Below are 21,384 nucleotides of genomic sequence, written 5' to 3'. Positions count from 1 at the left end.
GAGAATCGCAAATCTTTGTGTTTTTGGGAATAGAACGCAAGAACGCAAGCGTTCACTCTGACCGGCGCGGCGAGGTCTGATTGCCTACTGTCTGCGTGGCGCTATAACGTTACAAAGAACGCGGAACGCAGAACGTAGAACTCAGAACGGCTGAACACTTGCTGTCTGTGCAGGATCTTAGTGTCTTACTGTTCAAAAGTAAACTTGTAAAAGTTTATAAGAATAAAAATATCTCTATTCCATTTAATTTTTGTGCTATATTCGGCTAAATGTAAATGTGGTATAGTACTTCATACGTACCATGCAATTTATATTATTTATATCGCATACTAGAATACCATGACATGCAGTACGGTGCATTCAACTAAAAAAAAAAATAGTAGTAGCAGTTTTTAAAAATAAATCTGTATTTAGAATAATAGTTGGTTCTAATTAATTATTGATCATGCAAAAGTAGAGACATTTAGTTAAAAAACTGTAACATCAAAAGTTAGATGTAATCAATAGAACATTAATAGCATTTAATGAGGGTAATTAAATTATTTATCTTGTTAAATCCCGGTGCCAGAAACCTTGGTGACATCGACCGATGTTTTGTGTCGGAACAAAGCTCCGTAAGAGTAGAGGAGGGATGAAAGGCGTCTTGTTTCGTTACCTTTCTCGCCTTAGTAGCCCATTTGTAAGCCGAGACGAGCTCGCTCTCGCCGCTCTCTACGTAGTCTTTAGCCGAGGTCACTTGGTGCTCGATGCGATCTATCAGTTCGCCCTGCTCGCGCTAAGGTCAGTGGCGCTGGGAGGAAATGGGACGCACGACCAAACTTTGCATACGGTCGATTGGTTCATACGGTTTATACGACCCAGTGAGTATGTTACAGGAGCCGACCGAAGTACTAATCGGAAAGGTTAAAGAGTTAGAAATGAAAAAAGTAAAAAAGGCCCATAAGATAAACAAATTACACACGTGATTAACAATATTACATTTAAATACCTTAATTAAATACAGATTTTGTTAGTCCACAGCGATCGTTACACTTGCTACATAATAACATGTTAGAATAAATACATATTCGAATATAACTATCGAGTGGAAGGTTAGTTATTATATAACAAATAGCACCCATATACAGAAGGCAAATAACGCACACATCAAACGAAAGTCAAATTAGTGATACACAAAGTCAAATAATGAGATTAAATTAAGAAGCCCACTTCCATCGAGTTAGTCCGAGTCACATGAACAGTTAGAAACACAACAGTGAAAGCCAATTTGTAAATGCATAATGTGTGTACAGGTTAAAATGAAAAACATCATGTGTGAACCAATCACCGAATCGCCGACGCAAAACAAATGCATGGTTGGAAGTTGAACCGTTCACAATGACAGGCGGGACCGGGACGTGAGGACGGGCGATGGCGGTCGGGAACAGGACAAACAAAACAAAAAAACGCATTAGAAACGAATGAACCGACACATGTGTAGGAAAAACTCACCCGTCGAGCTTTGCTCTGATATTTTAGGGCCTTCTTTGTGTCTTGTGTGGCAGTTTGGACATAGTCCACAGCGTGTTCTACATGATACTCAATGCGGTCGATCATCTCACCCTGTATCCATAGGAGCTTGTTTAGATAATACACCAGTGGAAAAAGTTGTACAAAACACACGTAAAATTGGGTTCCTGGACATCAATAACCTAGTTTGATGAACATACCAAAAATAATCTTACGATTACTCCTACGCGAATGTTTTGCTTGAAGAGTTTGTATGTATTGGTCTTAGAAACTTGAGGGTAAGTTAAGACCGTGGCTAATTACCACCCTACTGGAAAACCGCAGAGTCAAGCAACCGATTAGAAGGGTTACCTGGGTAAACTATCATACCCTTTCCAGGTTAGCCTGTTTCCATCTTAGACATTATCGGTCACTTACCAGCTACCATCGGGTAGCTGGTCCAAGGTCTAAGGAACTTGACAGCAAAAGCCCCGGGCGTGTAGAAGGGATGCTTGTTAAGACAAAATGTATGGCGCTCTATGGAACGAAATACAACAAGGGCCTGCCAGTTCCGAAGCCCTTGACTACGATATTTCGTGGTAACTGACGATGCAGTCCGCGCCTGGACCTCTTGCTATATCCCTTGCTAAGCCCTTGAGTAAAAAGTCATTAAATCATTTTAAAAAAATGAGTAAATAAGCTATGTATTTGACCTGACTTTCGACGAGCATCGCCATGTCCATGAACATGTCGTGCAGCTCGCGGATAGACGTCTCCAGCTTGATAATGTCGGCGTGCCGCGCCTCGATGTCCGCCAGCGTTTGCTTCGCCTGCTGCGTCTCCATGATGATCTGGAAACATTTTAATGTCACATATGAACGACTGTAACTCTACATCTGTTGTGGTGAAAATTATCATGAGCTGTTTTGACCATAGCAGAGCCGGTCCCACGCCCGGAAAAGGGGACTAACCACTCGATATGGCTAAAACATCAGATCGTCTTTTTTTAAGAATAGCCATGTTGATGCCACGACTAATATTCCACTTTCCCTTCCAACTAAGCGTAAAGCTTGTGCTAGGAGGAGGTACGACAGTAGTGTAACGGGTAGGGTTTGAACCGCAGACCTTTCGGAATTCAGTCCGCTCCTAAACCGGAGAATACTCCAGTAATAACCCGAGATATTATAGGCTCTTACTGAAAAATTAAGTTCCATTTTTTCCTTTTTTTATTCCTTTTCTTAAGAACTTGTTTGAAATCCATATTAATATTAGTACACGAAAGTGTGTATGTCTGTCTGATAGCTTTTCACGGCCCAACGGCTTAACCGATTTTGATGAAATTTGGTACAGAGTAAGCTTACATCCCGGGGAAGGGATGGCATAGGCTACTTTTTATCCCGGAAAATTAAAGAGTTCCCACGGGATTTTTTAAAAACCTAAATCCACGCGGACGAAGTCAGTAAGTAAATAATAAAACTAAAACTTGATGTTTTTAAACATCAAGTTTTAGTTAAAGTTTAAGCCAAGCTTTAACAAAGCATGCATACGCTTCGTTGTTTGATCTTACTAGAAAATTTAAACGAGCTGTATTAGTGAACGAATGATTAAAAAGCCCTCTTACCCCCTGAGTGAAAACCGCAGGATTGTCTTGCTCCAACATGGCTTCCAGTTCATCATCGGTGGTCGCACGGCCCGTGATTTCAAGCTGTCGTAGTATTCTATTTTTGCACCGATCTCGGTAGTCCGTCTGGGTGCGGTTGTACTCGGTCATCACCTCCACGAACTTGCGCGAAAGGGTCGAGTGCTGGGTTTTTCTTATCCTGAGATCCGCTGACGATTTGTTCGAGTGCTCCTCCTGTTCGATGTTTTGCTCTATGTCTGTGAAAATATTTTCATAAAGTGTTGAGAGAGAATTGATCGTTTTAACTTTTAAACTATCATGACTATGATTTCCATCTAACGAAAAGACCATATAAAACGAAAAGGTGACTGACTGACTGACTGACTGACTGATCTATCAACGCACAGCTCAAACTACTTACTAGACGGATCGAGCTGATATTTGGCATACAGATAGCTATTATGACGTAGCTTTAAGAAAGGATTTTTGACAATTCAACCACTAAGGGGGTAAAAATAGGGGTCCGAAATTTGTGTAGTCCACGCGGGCATAAGCTAGTTATAAATATAGATGATCCCGATCAGCGAATAGGACCCCCGATGGGTTCGAAACTAGTCGGGCTTACATCGACTAACCACGAGAGTATAGCCGGGATATATATATATATATATTTATAATTAATTGTTTATTTCTATTATTTTTATCGTACAAAGTTATAAGGTCTGTAAGATTAAGATGATTAATTCTGGGGTCTGTTTGAACTCATATAAGTTCGAAATCAACAGCTGGACATATTAGTGTACAGTGGCGTGCAGGTCATAAAGGCATAAATGCACTGCTTACCCCAGTTGTAATAGCTCAATGCATATTTTTCATTATGACCTGCATGTAAACAGCCTACCTAACTAATGCCTACCCTGGCTTCGAACACTGTGCACGCCACTGTTAGTGTAAGTAAATAACATTACATAACTAATCATGTGTTTTATACTTACGTTTTAACTTTCCTCTTACTTTGTTGGCGGTTTTCTTAATATCAGCCATGAGATCTTCTAATTCGTGCTTTGTTTCTGAAAATAATGAAAGAATGTTGCATGTAGACAAAAGATGACATAATTATTATGCACTAGCTGAACTTCGTACCACCTAACAGTCGATTCTTTAATTTTTTTTAATACTTTTTTCTCTCCGTAAGAACCATTCTCGTACTTTAAGGAATATTATAAAAATATAATTAGCGAAATCGGTTCAGCTGATCTCGAGATTTGCGATCAGCAACACATTCAGCGATTCATATTTATATGTATATAGAGATATCATATAGTTAGTTCAAAGATAGCAAACAGCCATCGTCGCTCTATCTTGCCACATGCTATGCACACTTTATACATAACGTATATTATATACTAATATCGTATCGTATAATAATGATGTAAATGTGATAAAATTCATTCCCGCTACAGTTTATACATATATTTTGATGTGTACGCTAATTGGGTTGATACACAAGATTTGAAATGTTAATTAAAACAGGACCCACGTATAGTCCGCGACAGGTCAAGATGGCAATCGGGGTATGAGGCGGGGGAAGCCCCACACACCCGCACGTCTCCCGCGCTCACCCGCAACGAGTTAGCGCGAGGGTTGTGCGGGTGTGCGGGGCGTTTCCTCCCTGATTGCCATCTCGCCCTGGCGCGTACTATAGGTAGCGTAATCACAGCGAGCTATAGGGTCGTTAGCAATATTAAAAAGCTGAGCCTATTTAAAAACACGGTCAGTTCATTCGATTACGTCTGAATGCGCCTTTTTGTGTACATTCGTTGCTTTCTAGAATTTAAATTTGAGTTTATTTTATGAATGACATTTTAGGTATATTTGGCTTTCATTTCTGTTCTTCTCTAGATTTATCTGAATGGGTTTCTAGGGAAATCATTTTATGGGCTTTTATTGCTTTTTACATTAGGTACTATTATTTCGTAATTTATGTTTCGTAAGCGCTCTCGTATGAACGTATTGTTAAAAAAATATACTAAATTAAAATCTTAGAAAGAAACATCTTTCTAATTTAGAAGATTTCCTTCACGTGTTTAATATAAACTCAGTAAAAAATGAGTTTAATTTGTGGAGATCAATACATCAAACTGGTAGCTTGCCAAATGTGGCTTGGAATAATAATCGCACTCTAGTAAAACACGGAAATGCAAGAAAGTTGAGAACTAAATGTGACGTAAACGGTCTATCATGATTGGATACTATTTGATGGGCACCACCACGGCAAAGTGTAGATGATCAACCCATCACCGGCTCCATACTGCGCACGGGTCTCCTCTCAGAATGAGAAGGCCATAGCCTGCCACGCTTGCCCAATGCGAATTGGCAGACTTCACACACCTTCGAAAACATAATGGAGATCTCTCAAGCATGCAAGTTTCCTCACGATGTTTTCCTTCACCGTTAAAACAAGTGATATTAATTAATTGCTTAGAACGCAAATAACTCTGAAAAGTTAGAGGTGCGTGCCCGGACTCGAACCCTCACCTTGCCAATAGAAGGCCTACGTTTTAACCAATAGGCTATCACAGCTTCAATAATCCAAATATTAAACCAATTTTGTGAACGCTTCTGTGCCGGACGTGCTTTATGCAGGTGTCACAATTTTATCATCCATATAAAGTATGAATACCAGTTCATGATAAATATCTGATGAATTTTGTGCAGACAAAAGTAAAATTATTTATTTAATACGATATTATTATTTATGATAAATGTCTGATGAATTTTATGTAGGCAAAAGTAAAATTATTAACGCTTGTGTAAATTCTGTAAAATATCTATAAAATCTACAAAATATTTCACATTTAGTGTGTTTCTAGGGTTCCGTACCTCAAAAGGAAAAACGGAACACTTATAGGATCACTTTGTTGTCTGTCTGTCTGTCTGTCAAGAAACCTACAGGGTACTTCCCGTTGACCTAGAATCATGAAATTTGGCAGGTAGGTAGATCTTATAGCTGACATTCGGGGAAAAATCTGAAAACCGTGAATTTAGGGTTGGATCACACAAAAAAAAATTGTGGTCATGAACTAATAATTAGTATTTTCAACTTTCGAAGTGAGTGACTATATTAAGTGGGGTATCATATGAAAGGTCTTCACCTGTACCTACATTCTAAAACAGATTTTTATTTATTTTTATGCATCATAGTTTTTGAATTATCGTGCAAAATGACGAAAAAATACAACTGTAGTACGGAACCCTCAGTGTGCGAGCCTGACTCGAACTTGGCCTGTTTTTCCAAAGCGGAGGAGTTATTAATAACCCGACTCAAGTAAATAACATTATGATAACAATTTCACGTAATTATCGAACGTCGAAATATCCAAATGTCGAAGCTATTTGTCTAAATATTTCGTATCGTACGTGTCTAACATCCGACCTAGCAAGCATGGAGTATCTGTTTAATATTTCATCATACATAAAATTATGAAGACGTTATGAATGTATTTTCTCATAATAAAAACTGGCACACATCATAAAGAAAGGTCGTTCAGATTCCTTATAATCCACATACTCTACTGGGATGCTTGTACAATAAAATTATACGAAGACCGAATTAGTATTTTATTGTGGCGACAAACCTCAATGATCACAAAACAGACGATTCTCGTTTAGAGCTCAGTACCTAAAATAATTGGTAACTTGCCAAATCTGGATTTGTGGAATGATCAGACTTCTAGTAAATACAACAGGGAATACAAAGAATCTTCAGGAACAAATATTACGAAAAAGAAGTAGAGAATGTACGAAGGTTTCCTAACGCTGGTCATACACGATCAAGTTTACCCTCAAGTTTGCAGCGGAAAGTGCAGGGTACAACTCCATACAAGTTCCGGCCATGTCTTTGGATAGTGTATGGCCAGCGTAAAACAATCATCGAACCATTTGTCGAATTATTCTGTACCGTACGTGACCAACACAACTACATAGACAGAAAGGATCATTCGTTCAATATTTCAGCACGGTTATTAATGTGTATAATAAAACACCAACATAAGCACCGTTATCAGTATTTCTAATTGCCTGTCTGTTGCAATATTCTCGATTGCCATCAGTGTTTGCAAATCTTCGGAACGATTTATGCATCGAGCACGAATATTACTCAGCACGCATTTTGACAGATGAAACGCTGCAACCGAGCGTGATTAATGCTGCGACTAAATTGTGAACCACGACAGAACATCAATATAATATTGAGGATATGCCAGCCATGTTGACATTGGCATCACCCAAAATCCAAGTCACTCTTTATAAAGCTCAATTCCGAAATGTACTTCCGTCAACTAGGGCTTAACTATTTTGCATTGACAAATATTGTATATTAGGTAAAAACCAACCCGACCGGAAAACCGTTTCGGAAGCGCTGCAATTATACTAAATGCTAATGTGCGTCATACTCGATATTTGCCCTATTAGTACAAAGTGAGTAATTTGACCATAAGATGAAACCTGCTAATGCTGCTGGAGAAAAAGCTGTTGCTGTGAAAAGCTGTTGCAAAGTGTCAGCTAATATAACAATAAATAACAGGTTTTGTCCTGAGTCAATGACAAATAACACACACATAATAGCCCAAACCGCTGGACGTAGAGACTTGATATTTGGAGTGGTTATAGAGAGGTGAAGTGACACGCCTTCCGGCGTCCGTGTTTCCTGCCAAGCATAACCTAAACCTTTAGGCAAGAGTCGGTAGGCAACTTGTAGGCAAGCGCGCTCCAACCTCGTTCTTTGCGTTTTATTAAGCATGATTATCGTCAAGCGCAAGCGTCAATTTAAAAAAAGCTTGAATAATGATATTCGCTGATTTGAAAAGCATAATCGCTGAAAATTCTTTATAAGTCTCACACCAAATCTAGCACGCCAAGGGGATTAAATCCGAGTGTCAGTCGCAGATGATCATTAGTGCCATATATCATTAAGCTAACCCAAATTCGTGAGATCAAAGTTTTGTTTGTTGAGAGTGGAATGTTAAGGTTCAACGAATTGCTTCGCACATATTTACTTGGCAGATGCAACATATACAGCGCTATGATTAATTAATAGTGGAACTTAGATGTGACGGGAATTACCTATATGCAACATTATTAATGTACCTATGTCACACATTGTACTGCATTTTATATGCAAATAAGATATAAAAATAAGTCTCTAGTAAATTAAAGCCAACTTTTACCCGTACGTACTTTACTCACTTATCAAGGCAATCCTCAAATCAAATGATAAGAAACACAATTTTTATTTCGAATGTTGGGTAAAGAGCACAAGAAAATCTCAAGATAAAACTTTGCCCGGTCCGATCTCACATGATAGACCTCGTCCGCAGGAAAACTTGTCAAGGAAATCGCTGCGATAACAACGCCTATTCCTCCTTGAAGGGTGCTTGTAAAAGTTAGGTAAGTACAAACATACACAGACCCGACTTATTCTTTCTTTACAGTCCTCTCAGTCAATTTTAATTGGTACCTACACAATACTCGTAAACTACAGTATATTAAATAATTAAAAAAATATTAGCATTTCAAGTAAACTCTTCGATCGCATTTCTATAAATAGAAAATTGACTTTTCGTTTCTGGTCTTCTGATGGTGGATTAATTTAATATATTTCACAAGGAACGACAGTTTTAATTGCTGTAATCCACCAAAACAGTCAAATCTGTAACTTACTTTAGAAGATTTGTGTGGTAGGTATTGTGTAGTAGTGGTGGTGGTGCGTATTGCTTACTTTTTTACATGATTAACAGTGGGAAGGCGGGTGGTGCATACTGCATATAATAATATGCTGCACGTTGTACCATACAGATTTGTCTGTTTTGGCGGATTATAGCAAATTAAGCTTGTTCCATTTGTATCGTAGATTTTTCTGTAGAATAAGTAAGTACCTAAGTAACGCCTGCTTGTATCAAACGTTCATCATTATTACTAAGCATCACTATAGTCAGTAAACAGAAATCGTTCATGCCAAAGGCTGACGCAATTGAATTTACTATATAAATACGGAAAACAAGCGAATTTCTCTCTCACGATGAAACATGGGTAGAATCGTTAAACTTATTATATTTATTGAAGGGGTAGGTATACAATATAATGAATTCATAAATTATGGTTTCAAATGGTTTAGTTGATACTGTCTTGGTGTTATTTCAGAAAGCATTTAACACTTAACCTCCCTTCACAGAAGTCCGAAAAAACAGCTAGCTTTTGATTCCGAAACAAGAACATCAAGCTTAATCAAATTATCCTAAAATTATTTTTTAAAGATTTAAATATTGTGGCTTCTGTGTAGCGCGAATTTCTACTTTACAGCTCTTCATCAGTGAGCATTGTATTGAGGTCTTCCAGCTCTTATATATTTTAAAATGGCGGTGACATAGACGGATGGACAGGCTAAACAAAACTATAAGAGTTTTTTTTGTTTTACTACGGTATTCTAAAAAACTATTTTTAAACACAAAACAAAACCCATGTTAAAAAAAAGACAATTAGCATTTTAGTCGAGCGGACTAAGCGATTAACACCAGTTAATTACTGTACCACCTAAGAATTATTCTACTCAATAATACGGAATGCTTTTTATAAAAATACTAAAATATGCCCGCGACTTCGTCCGCGTGGATTTAGGTTTTTTTAAAATCCCGTGGAAGCTCATTGATTTTCCATGATTGAAAAAGTAGCGTATGTCCTTCCCTGGGATGTAAGCTAACTCTGTACTAAATTTCATCAAAATCAGTTAAACTGTTGGGCCGTGAAAAGCTAGCAGACAGACAGACAGACAGACAGACACACTTTCGCATTTATAATATTAGTATTGATTTTATTTACTTATTGCAGCTTTTTATGACTTAATTGATATAAATTTATCGTAGATAATTTTCAAATGAATTTTTTTTTCTGATAATTAATCTGAAAAAAAGGCAATGGTAATAATTCACCAAACATCACCAATATTTTGCGAACAAAAATTTTATTGGGTTGTTTTTATGGCAATATCCGCCAACACTGCAAATATTGGCGGACAAATAAATTACTGAACAATTGGCTAAGTTTAAAATCAATTGTAAAACGAGCTAGTATAAATCCACCATAATATTTATGTTTTAAATTTAGATGATTTCAATGAACTTATTGCTGAAAAAAAAGACCATTCTATTATTATATTTCAAATTTAGATGATTTCAATGAACTTATTGCTGAAAAAGAAGACGATTCTCATCCAGCAACGAATTACATTTACGAGAAGAATACGGATTTAGTTTAAACAGTTGTGGTGATAACAAGTAAACAATGCTACTTGCATTGTTTACTTGTTATCACCACAACTCCAAATCAGATATCTCCTGATTGCAGTTTGTCTTTGAGGTATGCTCGTACATTCATATGTGTTCACGTTGATTACTTGTATATTATAGGTATATTTGTACGTATACGTTTTGTTTCAAAAACTTCGTGTTAAAAGTTAACTTTACGGAGTACCTATATCTGATACCCGCATTATTTTCACACTAGTCAATAGCACCGAAATAACTACAAACCTATTATAAATTGATGTCGCCCGCCACGCTGAGTTCGTGCAGAAACTACAGTAAGGGTTTTCATACGGTTTTTCACCAATATAATGAGGGATTACCTAAGAAGGTAATAGGTTAAATTTTGCGGAAATAAGATACCGGTATGAATTGTGAATTAAATCGGAAAAATTGCCCCATTTGAGAGCTTCCGTAGCGTGCGCTGTGTTTACACGAGAATACATGCGTTACATAAAAATAATGTATAACAACAGTGGAATAGTTCCTCTGAAGCTACCTGCGCTAATGTTAGATAATAAGTAAGACTAAATCAAATTCCATTTCGAATGAATTTGTTGTACTGTTTATATTCAGCAATGTTTTAAGACCACTACCTTGACGGCAGTATTATTTATTAATAATTTTAATTTTAAATCGTCGATTCAATACAAACAACTATATTCGTTTGATATTCGATTATTTTCAACACCCTATGAGTTATTCATTATTCTTATTCACTAAATAATAGAACATTCAAAACCAAGCTGCACTACTGCCGGTCTGTTCTTGAGTTTTGCACAGAAATTGCCGTCTTTACGTTTTATTTATTGAAAGTTAATTTCATAGGTGCTACTGGAATCCATCCCTCCTTACTTTACTTGAATAAGGATGGTGCCAATGTCAAAAATAAATTATTTCTCAGTGATTATTAAATAGAGGGTCTACCTAAATACGTAAAATCCAGATCCTTTGTTAGTTTAAAGTGTAATTACTGTTAGACGGATAAAAACTAGGTGATTTTATTATCTGTAGCGGGCTCTGCGGAGTAGCATCTATGCGAAACGTCACACTGAAATGGCGCGTAGAACGTGGTGTTTGCTCTTGTGTTGATATAAATAATAATTACTATGTGAACAGTGAATAAAAGCCTTCTAAAGTATATCAAAGTCGTTTTCATTCCAATATTACCATTTTGAATTATTGATTAAAAAGCACGTCAAATCTTTGTGACGTCAGATGCCAGTATTTCATAGAAACTTGCATACTAAGCGCGTGTTTTGACGTTTGTTAAAGAGATACTGATTTGACTAGTTATCAAACACCGGATTTTATATACCACGTTCATTGAAGTATTTCAATACTTACTTATTTATATTTCGATGCATGCACACATATTACATTTTGCACTGCGTGGCGTGTATTCGAAATTATATCTTAATTATTAAACAAATTTGGAACTACATATATCCATACTAATACTATAAAATTTGAAAAAGTCTGTTATCTTTTCACGGCCCATCAATAAACTACTTTTTATCCCGAAAAATCAAAGAATTCCCAAGGATTAAAAAACCTAAATCTATGTCAACAAGGCGCAGACATTAAAATTAATGTAGGAAGTAAGCAATCTACCTATATAAAATGTACCTACGAAGTATTGTGAGATCAATCTTTTATTTTGATTTCATCATTTTAAAATTTAAATTAGTCTCGAGTCTTGAGATACATTTACACGTAATTCAATGCAGCCTTAATTTTTGTGCCCAGAGGAATTCACGGAGTAGCTCCTGAATAATTAACTATTGCAAATTATCTGCGCACCGCAAGTCTTGTCTGGCTTATTAGATTAGTCGGTTGTGTATTATTAAGCGTTTTAGTATTCGCACAAGCTCATTTGTCCATTATGTACACACGAGAGAAGTTAATCCTGTTATAAACTAAGTCCATTTACTGATACTTTATAGTCGATGAATAATAAACATTCGCGTCGGTATTGTTTTCAACTAAAACTGTAAAAATATAAAAACTCTGTGGGAGCATTAATTTTATTTATGTACTGAGCCCACTGAAGCTGGGCATAACTCATAATGGATTAATCCGTACTAATATTATATGTAAATGAGAAAGTGTATCTCTGTCTGTCTGTCTGTCTACCTGCTAGCTTTTCACGGGCCAACAGTTAAACCGATTTTGATGAAATTTGGTACAGAGTTAGCTTACATCCCCGGGACGGACAATACATAGGTTACTTTTTATCCCGGAAAATTAAAGAGTTCCCACGGGGTTTGAAAAAAACCTAAATCCACACGAACGAAGTCGTGCAAGCAAACGTTAAAACAAAAAAAAAACAACTCAAGTTAGAAAGGTTCAAAACTTGGATACTATAATATTAAGTAACTTATCCTTAATCTAAATATATAAACGGAAAAGGTGACTGACTGACTGACTGACTGATCTATCAACGCACAGCTCAATCTACTGGACGGATCGGGCTGATATTTGGCATGCAGATAGCTATTATGACGTAGGCATCCGCTAAGAAAGGATTTTTAAAAATTCAACCCCTAAGGGGGTGAAACACCGGTTTGAAATTTGTGTAGTCCACGCGGACGAAGTCGCGAGCATAATCTAGTTTTTTATATTTTAAGAGTTATATCATTAATGACAAGAAAAAAAGACACTGAAGTGTAAAAGATTTGATACGAAATAGAAGACAACGCAGAAATAAGTTTACTCTATATTGTCCGTTTGGGAAAAGTGCGTCAATCTGAAAGAATTACTCAAGATGAAACTTAGTCCGTTACATTACGATTTCGCATCACTGGGTCTGGAGGAAAACTTGTTAGGAGAAAATAATCGCTGTGATAACAACGCCCATTCCCCTGTGCTGAGCGCTAGAGAAAGTGATACATTTAGTAGTAGGTACCTAATACCTATAATCTATATTATGTACTTTACTTTGCTCCTAGTATACTGCAATTATGTACACTTCTAAGTTCTTTCTACTTTATTTAAAAACTTATTATACTTTTTTTTTTAGTCTGTTCTAATTATTATTCTTCGTTTAGCAACAGTAAACTGCATAGAGAGGGTATTTTTTACAGAAAAAAATACTAAACAAATTAATTAAAAGCGTTGCCTAAAAATGTACTGATGCTATTTTTAAAAAGTATAATTTATTGAATTTAACTAAAAAGTTAAAAACCAAAATTAAGCTAATTTCGTGGTTTAACAACATATTGTGGCTAATTCCATTGTACACAATCTCTAAACTAAACTAAAATGGCACGTGTAAATCTATTGCTATCCCTTTCATAATGTTGCTTGCGGAAAAGGATAGCATTAGATTTAGACCTGTTAATTTAGTTTAGTTTAGAGATTGTGTACTAGAGAATCGGCCCCATTGTATTGTATAAAACGGGTACATATCATGATTAATTAGGCAATTTTTAACTGCCGATATTTCGACTCAGTTGCATGAGTCGTGGTCCCGTCGTCATGCAACTGAGTCGATATATTGGCAGTTAAGAACAGCCTAATTAATCGTAGTATGTACCCGTTTTATAACTCCGAAAGAATCGAACCCGCGACCACCAGGAATAGAAGGCCGACGACTTAACCATTAAGCTATCAGTTGTTTAATTTCAATTTTTTTGTAATATTTTATATACTTTATAATTGTTTATTTTTAAAATGGCTGTCACAAGCAAGGCAGACGGACAGAAGGATTGGACGAAACTATAAGGGTTCATTTCCTTGTTTTACTAGGGAACCCAACAAACAGTACAGTAGCTTACACGTTTCAGTATTCGCCGTCAGTGTCATAAGCAATGCAGGTGTAGAGGTCACGGACTCAATTGAGCGGCAGTAGTAATGAGTAGGTACGACATATGCAATACCTCAGTTCTCAGCCAGCAGGTATAATTATTTATTTATATATTGTATTCAGTGTCCCTAGGAGCAGAAACGGATGTAGATATTTTACCTGCAAAGTATTCATCAAATCTATGTTTTTGTATAAACATGCTGCATGGGACGAGGTAATAACACAACTGTGCGTTTAGATGTATTCGATTAGCAATAGTATTAAATTATATTTACTGTTTAATTCTGCCCTTGTCTAATAATTATATTAAATTAAGCATCGATGATATTGGTAACTGTAGCTAAAATCCAATGGCTCGAAGCTAAACAATAAATTAAGACTTACTATCAATCTATCCTTGAACTGCACCGCATTCTGCTACAAAACATACTGTTTGGATCAATTATGCTATGCCAATATTTGGAAAACGAGCTACGAAATCATTACATATTATATGCGAGTAAAAACAGAAGCGAATGAGCGTAGTTTTAATCATATAATGAAGCATGTTTAATTTCATTAATTGTTCGGGAAAATGAAAATCTAGGTCTTCAGCTATATTTATATTCTTACAAGAAAATCTCAAGTAGATACATATTGCAAATAAACACAAATAAGTAGTTTAGTAAATAAATCTGCTACTGATAAGTGATAAGTGTTAATAACAAAATTTAGTAGATTTATAAACTTTTCGTTTCGTAAAAGTAATTTTATAATGGTATTGAGCAAAATAGTTATGTCCCGATTTGATCATTACTAATGATACTTATCATAGGTACAAAATTACGTAAGAGACTGACGTAAGTAATCTTGATTGTACCTTATATTAACTCAACTTTGTATACATTTAATTTCCTTTATAGCTTCTTATCGGATCTGTGATAGTGGTGTCAAATACTGTTAAACTTACATAATATAATATCAATAATTGTTATTAAAATTTATTGCTAAATAAACACGTTAAAAATATAACACTGACTAAAAAAAAAAACACGATACCTACCCCACTTGATTTCATCTTACTTTGAAAATTGAAAACACTACTTTCATGAACACATTTAAATTTATTTTTGGTGATGTAACCAGACGAGTCGCAGAGAGCCGCTGGATTCAGGCGCCGCAAGACCGTGGCGTGTGGAGTGGAAGTCACTCCAAGAGACTTATGTCCAGCAGTGGACGTCTATCGGTTGATGATGATGATGATGATGATGACGTGACCAGAAATTACGGTTTTCAAATTTTCCCCCTTGCGTGTGTTATAAAACCTAGGTACCTACCTACCTGATAAATTCATGATTCTAGATCCACGGGAAGTACCCTGTAGGTTTCTTGACAGACAGACAGATAGACAGACGGACGCACAGACAGACGGACGGACGGACGCACAGACAGACGGACGGATGGACGCACAGATAGACGGACGGACGGACGCACAGACAGACGGACGGACGGACGCACAAACAGACAGACGGACGGCCGGACGGACAGACAACGAAGTGAGCAAAATAAACTACACCATCAAATTACCCGAAAAAATAAACTAGCAAAAAGTCTATGAACGCGCACTATCGTTAATCGAACAGTATCGTTAATAAACAGAAATAACAAAAATTTCGACTATTGTATTATTTATGTATCAAATCAAAGCATCAACAAAAATAACAAAACATAATTATTTAACTTATTTATTAACACTTTGTAGGTATTCGATGGGAACAACAAAATCATTTGATATGTTAAATTTATCATCATATCGATGGGGCGCGCGTTTTGCACCGCGCGCCCGCTTCGAAATTTAATTTCCTGGAATCTTCGCGCTACCTACTTAAGTACCTACTGCAGCTACTTAGAACGTAGGTATAGGTCCTAACTATAATAATATATTATGTATTTTTTGATTTAATAATATTTTTTTATTTAAAATTGTTAAGTTTTAGTATCGGAGTTAATCAACAAACTTTAATATGTGTTAAATTAACAGGTTAATAAATAAATTGGTCACCTCTAATCTGTGACACGTTTTTTTTCAAGAGAAATCGTTATTTCATTTAACTCTGAAGGTTCAATCCCTGCCGGTTTCTCAATTTTCGTTATGTATTAAAATTTCAGATTAGTGTTCAACCTTGAAATCTGTATAAAAATTGATTACCTCCTAAACCTGGGTTAAAATATCTCATCTCGCTATAGTCATCTAAGTTTAAGTTACAGCTTTGGTTGTAAGATAAAGGTTATAGTATAAGCTTTAAATCCAAATCAACAGAAACGTCGTTGAAGTATAAGCTTTAATTGAAACTGGGCTAAACAATTTTCAAGTTGAGTTCAAGTGTAAACAGCTATAGTATTGTAACATAGATTAAAATATATGAGTATTTTCTTTTCAAAATTTAGGTCGTACACGTCATGCGAGCAAGCCCTCTCTGCGTAATTATGCCACGCGAGTGGAACTACGGAATGAAACTTATTTTATATAATGTAAAATTTTACTTCATTTTGTCACCAGCTCATCAAACATCATTAATCAGTCTATCAACAGCATTAAAAACCTCATTAAAATTTTCATATAAATCACAACATTTTAATGTTACCATTGTCATACCTACTCAACAACTACTTTTACGTCTTACGACTCTTTAAACAAGAAAAGAAAGAAAGACAATAAATTTATTTGTTGTTGGTGTCACAGATCAACACAGCGCATTCAAATGTAACATTTTCTTCTGGACACCACCCCAAATGGGTGTAAAGCTCAGCATAATGTCTTGCTTCATATGCGTTAACACGCATAAATGCAGGACGCTGATTTTCAGTTGTGACCCGGTATAAATTTTACAAACGTTTGTAAAATTTATAGCTTTCATAACAGAAATCAGCACAATCGGAAATACCAGTTACCAATCGTAGACGAAAGAGGACACCGAAATAGTTAATTTTCTGCTAGCGAAACGGGACAGCAGAGGATAAATGTATTTTTGACTCAAGATGAATTCAATTTCTTGAATCCTCGACTCACTTGTTGATACCTTTATGCCTTTAGAGTCGAGTCGGTTCCTATTGAATTTATTGATCTCATAAATATCCATCCAGTTATCGTAGGTACTCCACTACTCGCTGACACAAAAGCTTTCCTTTTGAGTTTTCCTACATTCGTCCTAGTTTTGAAACCGTCGAAGCTCATTTCTATAGAAAAGCTTCAATCGTGTTAGTAAGTTAATCCAACTTTGAAAGGCAATAGAGATTTGATATATCGACCTTGATAAAATGATTATATTATTAATTACGGCAATGCTCTGAAATAACTAGCTAGTGATGAATAATGGAAATATCTAATATTATTGTATGAAATGGAATCTCTCGCATAAAATAATAATTAGCCACCAGTTTATTTCAGCGTACTCAAATTGCTAGAAATGTTATTATATTTTGATCCAACACTAAATCTATACAATAAAACTTGCAGAAGTCCCAATTTATTGTCCCAGTCCCAATTTTGCCCAATATATAATTTAATTATCTACGTAAAGACATACTAAACAAAATTCTAGCACAGATACTGGATGGCGGACAACGCATGGCTTAAAGCGGTGGGTCTAGATTCTAGAGAAAATGTTATTCTTCTAGAGCTGAGCACTAAGAAAAGATTTTTGAAAATTCTGGCTTAGGCTTCAGTTTCTAAATAAAAGAGTTGTATCAGCATTTTTTGAAAGTTCATCCTCTAATGGGGTAAAATAAGGAACGAATTTGAGAAAAGTCGGGTGGCTCCTAATAATATTGCAATGTGAAATCTCATCGGGTTCACAGCAAGTACTTACCTATTATAGATTAGTTTTGCTGTTTAATGAAAAACACTCACGTGACGTATGTGAGTGAGAGGCGAGAGGATCAATAAACACGGAATCTAATTAAATAAAGTGGTTTGGAAATTCAAAATAAGTTACATCCAAAAAAGAGTATAGTTAGCTCGTACACAGAAAGAAGAATTAGAAGAAGAGAATTAGAAAACTATGAGATTCCGAATGATAGCATCAGTAGACTTTGTAAAACGATATCCAGATCACTTTCGTTTCTAGGCACAAAGGAAGTAAGTAAATGCCTATACACAAATATATTCAATTTTAAAGTAAACCAAGACCCGATGATCCGTGTAAAAGCATTAACGTATAATCTGAAGTAATTTGTGGAATAAATAGCGATCTTAATTCACGATAAGCGTCGATCGATGTCTATATTGGAGGCGTGAATAGCAGTAACGTCGTGAAAATTGATATATACGATACGAATTGTTGATACGAATGAGGGGTAATTAAGGTCGGGTCAAATTGTAATCGAGGTAAGACGGAGCTTCTAGCCGGAGCATAACACTTGAGATCAATGATTAATAAATTCCCCGTGTTTTGTACTGATTTCAACGTAAAAGTTCGATCATGATTATGAACAACAATTAAAATTGGACAGATTTTCTTTTCATTCTTATATTTAATAAAGCATATATATAACTACAAAACGTTGCAGCATTAACGGATAATCTATAGTAATTTATGAAATCCATAGCATCTAAATTCACGATAAGCGTCGACCAATGTCTGTATTGGAGGCGTGAAGAGCAGTAACGCCGTGGAAATTGATATATTTATAACGAATGAAGGGTAATTAGGATCGGGTCAAATTGTAATCTAACACCTTGAGATCAATCGCTACTAAATTCACCGTGTTTTGTTCTGATTTGAAAGTAAGAGTTCGGTCATGATTATAAATAAAAATTAAAATTGGATAGATAGTCACTTTTTAATACTTACATTAGACAAGCATAATATAATTTATAACCTAGGTTCACCTTCAATATTGATCCAGCACGTGAACTCATTTGAATATTACTTTATAAATGATAAACTGGACATCTGAGAATTGAGCAAATTTAACTTTTAATAAACACCATAATAACAATATAACCCGATAAATTGACCTAATTAAAAAGGCGAAAGTTTGTATGTGATGCGAGTGTGTTTGGAAAATCAAAGAGTTCCCACGGGATAATTTCAAAAACCTAAATGCACGCGCATGACGTCGTGGGCACTAGCTAGTTTAGTAATATATATCAATGAAACTAATAAAGATAATATATCAATGCGAATAACGCGACACGTAAATCCTAAAACCCGGATCCCGAACGTAAAACACTAGTTAAATAATTTATTGCAAGCCAGGCCTACGGCTACTGAGCCGGATGTGGGTATAAGCTAATATCCTCCAAGGCCCTGGCTCTACTTTCCAGCATGTAATCGATTTCATCGACGACGTCAACATTAGATACTTTACCTACTACCATCTAGTTGCGATGTAAACTAATTCATCAATTTAGAAATTAGACGTGGGGTTAGCAAATCATTCCAAAATTACTTTAACTTGAAAACCTATTAATATAATTGAATATGAATTATTAGGTAGATTATACTTTTTTGTGCAAATATGTTCATACAATTTAGCAACAACAACTGCATTTTATATCTGCAATATCATGATGATACACGAACTCTATTCGCACTTAATTCTGTCCCTCGTTAAGTAACCCAAGGAGCCTGACTATGCACCTATTACATTATATAACAACACCTTTTGTCATAATACAAACGCTGTCGGTAACTTTTTTATATCCTTCGACGACGCGGCTTTTTTGGTAATAACTAATTAGCCATGGTTATAATTCTTACCTAATTTCAAGTTATTATTGCAACGAATCCCCTTAAATTTCCGCAATTTCCACAACAATTTCATTATTATCAATACTATTAGTGTTATTATGCAAAGTTACCGAGATCAGAGATTTAGAGAAGAAATAAAACTAAACTATAAATTAGATAATATGGTACGAGATACAAAACAACCTGAAAAAACTCATTTTTACATTAATCATGAATGTTATTTAAACGAGCACACCGCGATGGATTGGCTTATGGTAATAAAATTAGATCAAGGCTACCCTTAATTCGAATTGGGAGTGAATTTTATTTTTTAAAACTCGCCAATCACTTGTTAACTAAATTTTAATACCAAATTTAGATCAGCAAACATAAGGGACAAGAAAAAGTCTAAGGAAGGTGTTGCCTAAGGAAAATTGGTCAAGGGTCAGGATTGCCGCGCTTTTGAGTTTTAATTGTATACTTTAAAAGGAACCTTATTTTTTCTACTTTCATACGCTTCGCTGTCGATTGGTATTGAGTTTGTTTGTTTAACAAATATTTGGTGATATAAGAAAAACTATTTATTCTTAACTTTGATTACGGGCAGACTTGATGTCTTTTTTCGGAAACCCATTCACGCTTTGTTTTTGTGTATCAAGTAAGGGATCATGTTTTTTTTTTAAAACATTCCGAAACCCGACGAATTGAGAACCTCCTCATTTTCTTGAAGTCGGTTAAAACACTTTACATTTGGATAACAGAGTGGCGTAGGTCACCGAGGAGTAACCCCTCCTCTCTCTGGCATAGGTCGGCCCAATGTGGGATGTTAGACCAATATGAGTAGGTACTTACTTTATAAAACATCCGGAATACATCACAGACATTATTGGAATAACTTGATGTATACCTACTTCTACAATTAAGAATAAGTTAAGCACTTTTGCGAACAAAGTTCTAACATCCCACGCTGCATACAACCTAATCCTATGACGTTCGCAGACGGGTATCAAATCATTATTATTTTTAGAGCCACTTTCAGCATTCGCCTACACAATAACCTTCTATTGATACGACAGAGATCGTTACAGGGCAAACGCCTCCAGATAAATGGTTCTTTTAATGTATCAAAGTTTAAATAGGAGCGTAAACATTTCTTTATTATTTTCTTTATTTGCTGTTTTATATTCCTAGCCGGAGTGATTGAAGAATTTTGTATTCATTTGTTCTGGATTTTTTAATTTGTTTGAGAAGTAAATTGTGTTTCTTACTTTCATCTGATTGCGGCGCTGATAAAATGGCACTGTGCTTCTTTTTTACTTCCTCGACGTTAGCTTGAATCTTATCTATCATTTCTCGTATCTCTTCCACCTGCGAAAACAAATAAAAAGTCCATTA

At 35.7% G+C, this 21,384-nt stretch overlaps 1 protein-coding gene and 1 long non-coding RNA gene across 8 annotated transcripts in view; both read right to left on the bottom strand.

Annotated features, from left to right (window-relative positions):
- LOC138404751 (uncharacterized) overlaps positions 1 to 21,384 on the bottom strand; it is a 622,276-nt gene that overhangs the window by 126,108 nt on the left and 474,784 nt on the right. The window lies entirely within an intron of this gene.
- Syx1A (Syntaxin 1A) overlaps positions 1 to 21,384 on the bottom strand; it is an 84,441-nt gene that overhangs the window by 16,824 nt on the left and 46,233 nt on the right. For 4 of the 7 annotated variants that reach the window (XM_034984677.2, XM_034984676.2, XM_069509655.1 and 1 more), the window contains exons 3-7: positions 21,258 to 21,357; positions 4,105 to 4,179; positions 3,110 to 3,366; positions 2,202 to 2,339; positions 1,492 to 1,602 (exon numbers count right to left, since the gene is read on the bottom strand). In XM_034984677.2, coding sequence (XP_034840568.1) covers positions 1,492 to 1,602; positions 2,202 to 2,339; positions 3,110 to 3,366; positions 4,105 to 4,179; positions 21,258 to 21,357 — 681 coding nt within the window. Of the gene's footprint in view, positions 1 to 655; positions 1,603 to 2,201; positions 2,340 to 3,109; positions 3,367 to 4,104; positions 4,180 to 21,257; positions 21,358 to 21,384 lie in introns of those variants that run through there. The other 3 variants (XM_034984679.2, XM_034984678.2, XM_034984674.2) reach the window with 3 other exon arrangements.

The sequence above is a fragment of the Maniola hyperantus genome, chromosome 3 (assembly GCF_902806685.2).
Source record: "Maniola hyperantus chromosome 3, iAphHyp1.2, whole genome shotgun sequence".
Classification (NCBI taxonomy): Eukaryota; Metazoa; Arthropoda; class Insecta; order Lepidoptera; family Nymphalidae; genus Maniola; species Maniola hyperantus.
The sequence above is the reverse complement of the archived record's forward strand: the minus strand, read 5'-3'. Positions and strand labels throughout refer to the sequence as shown.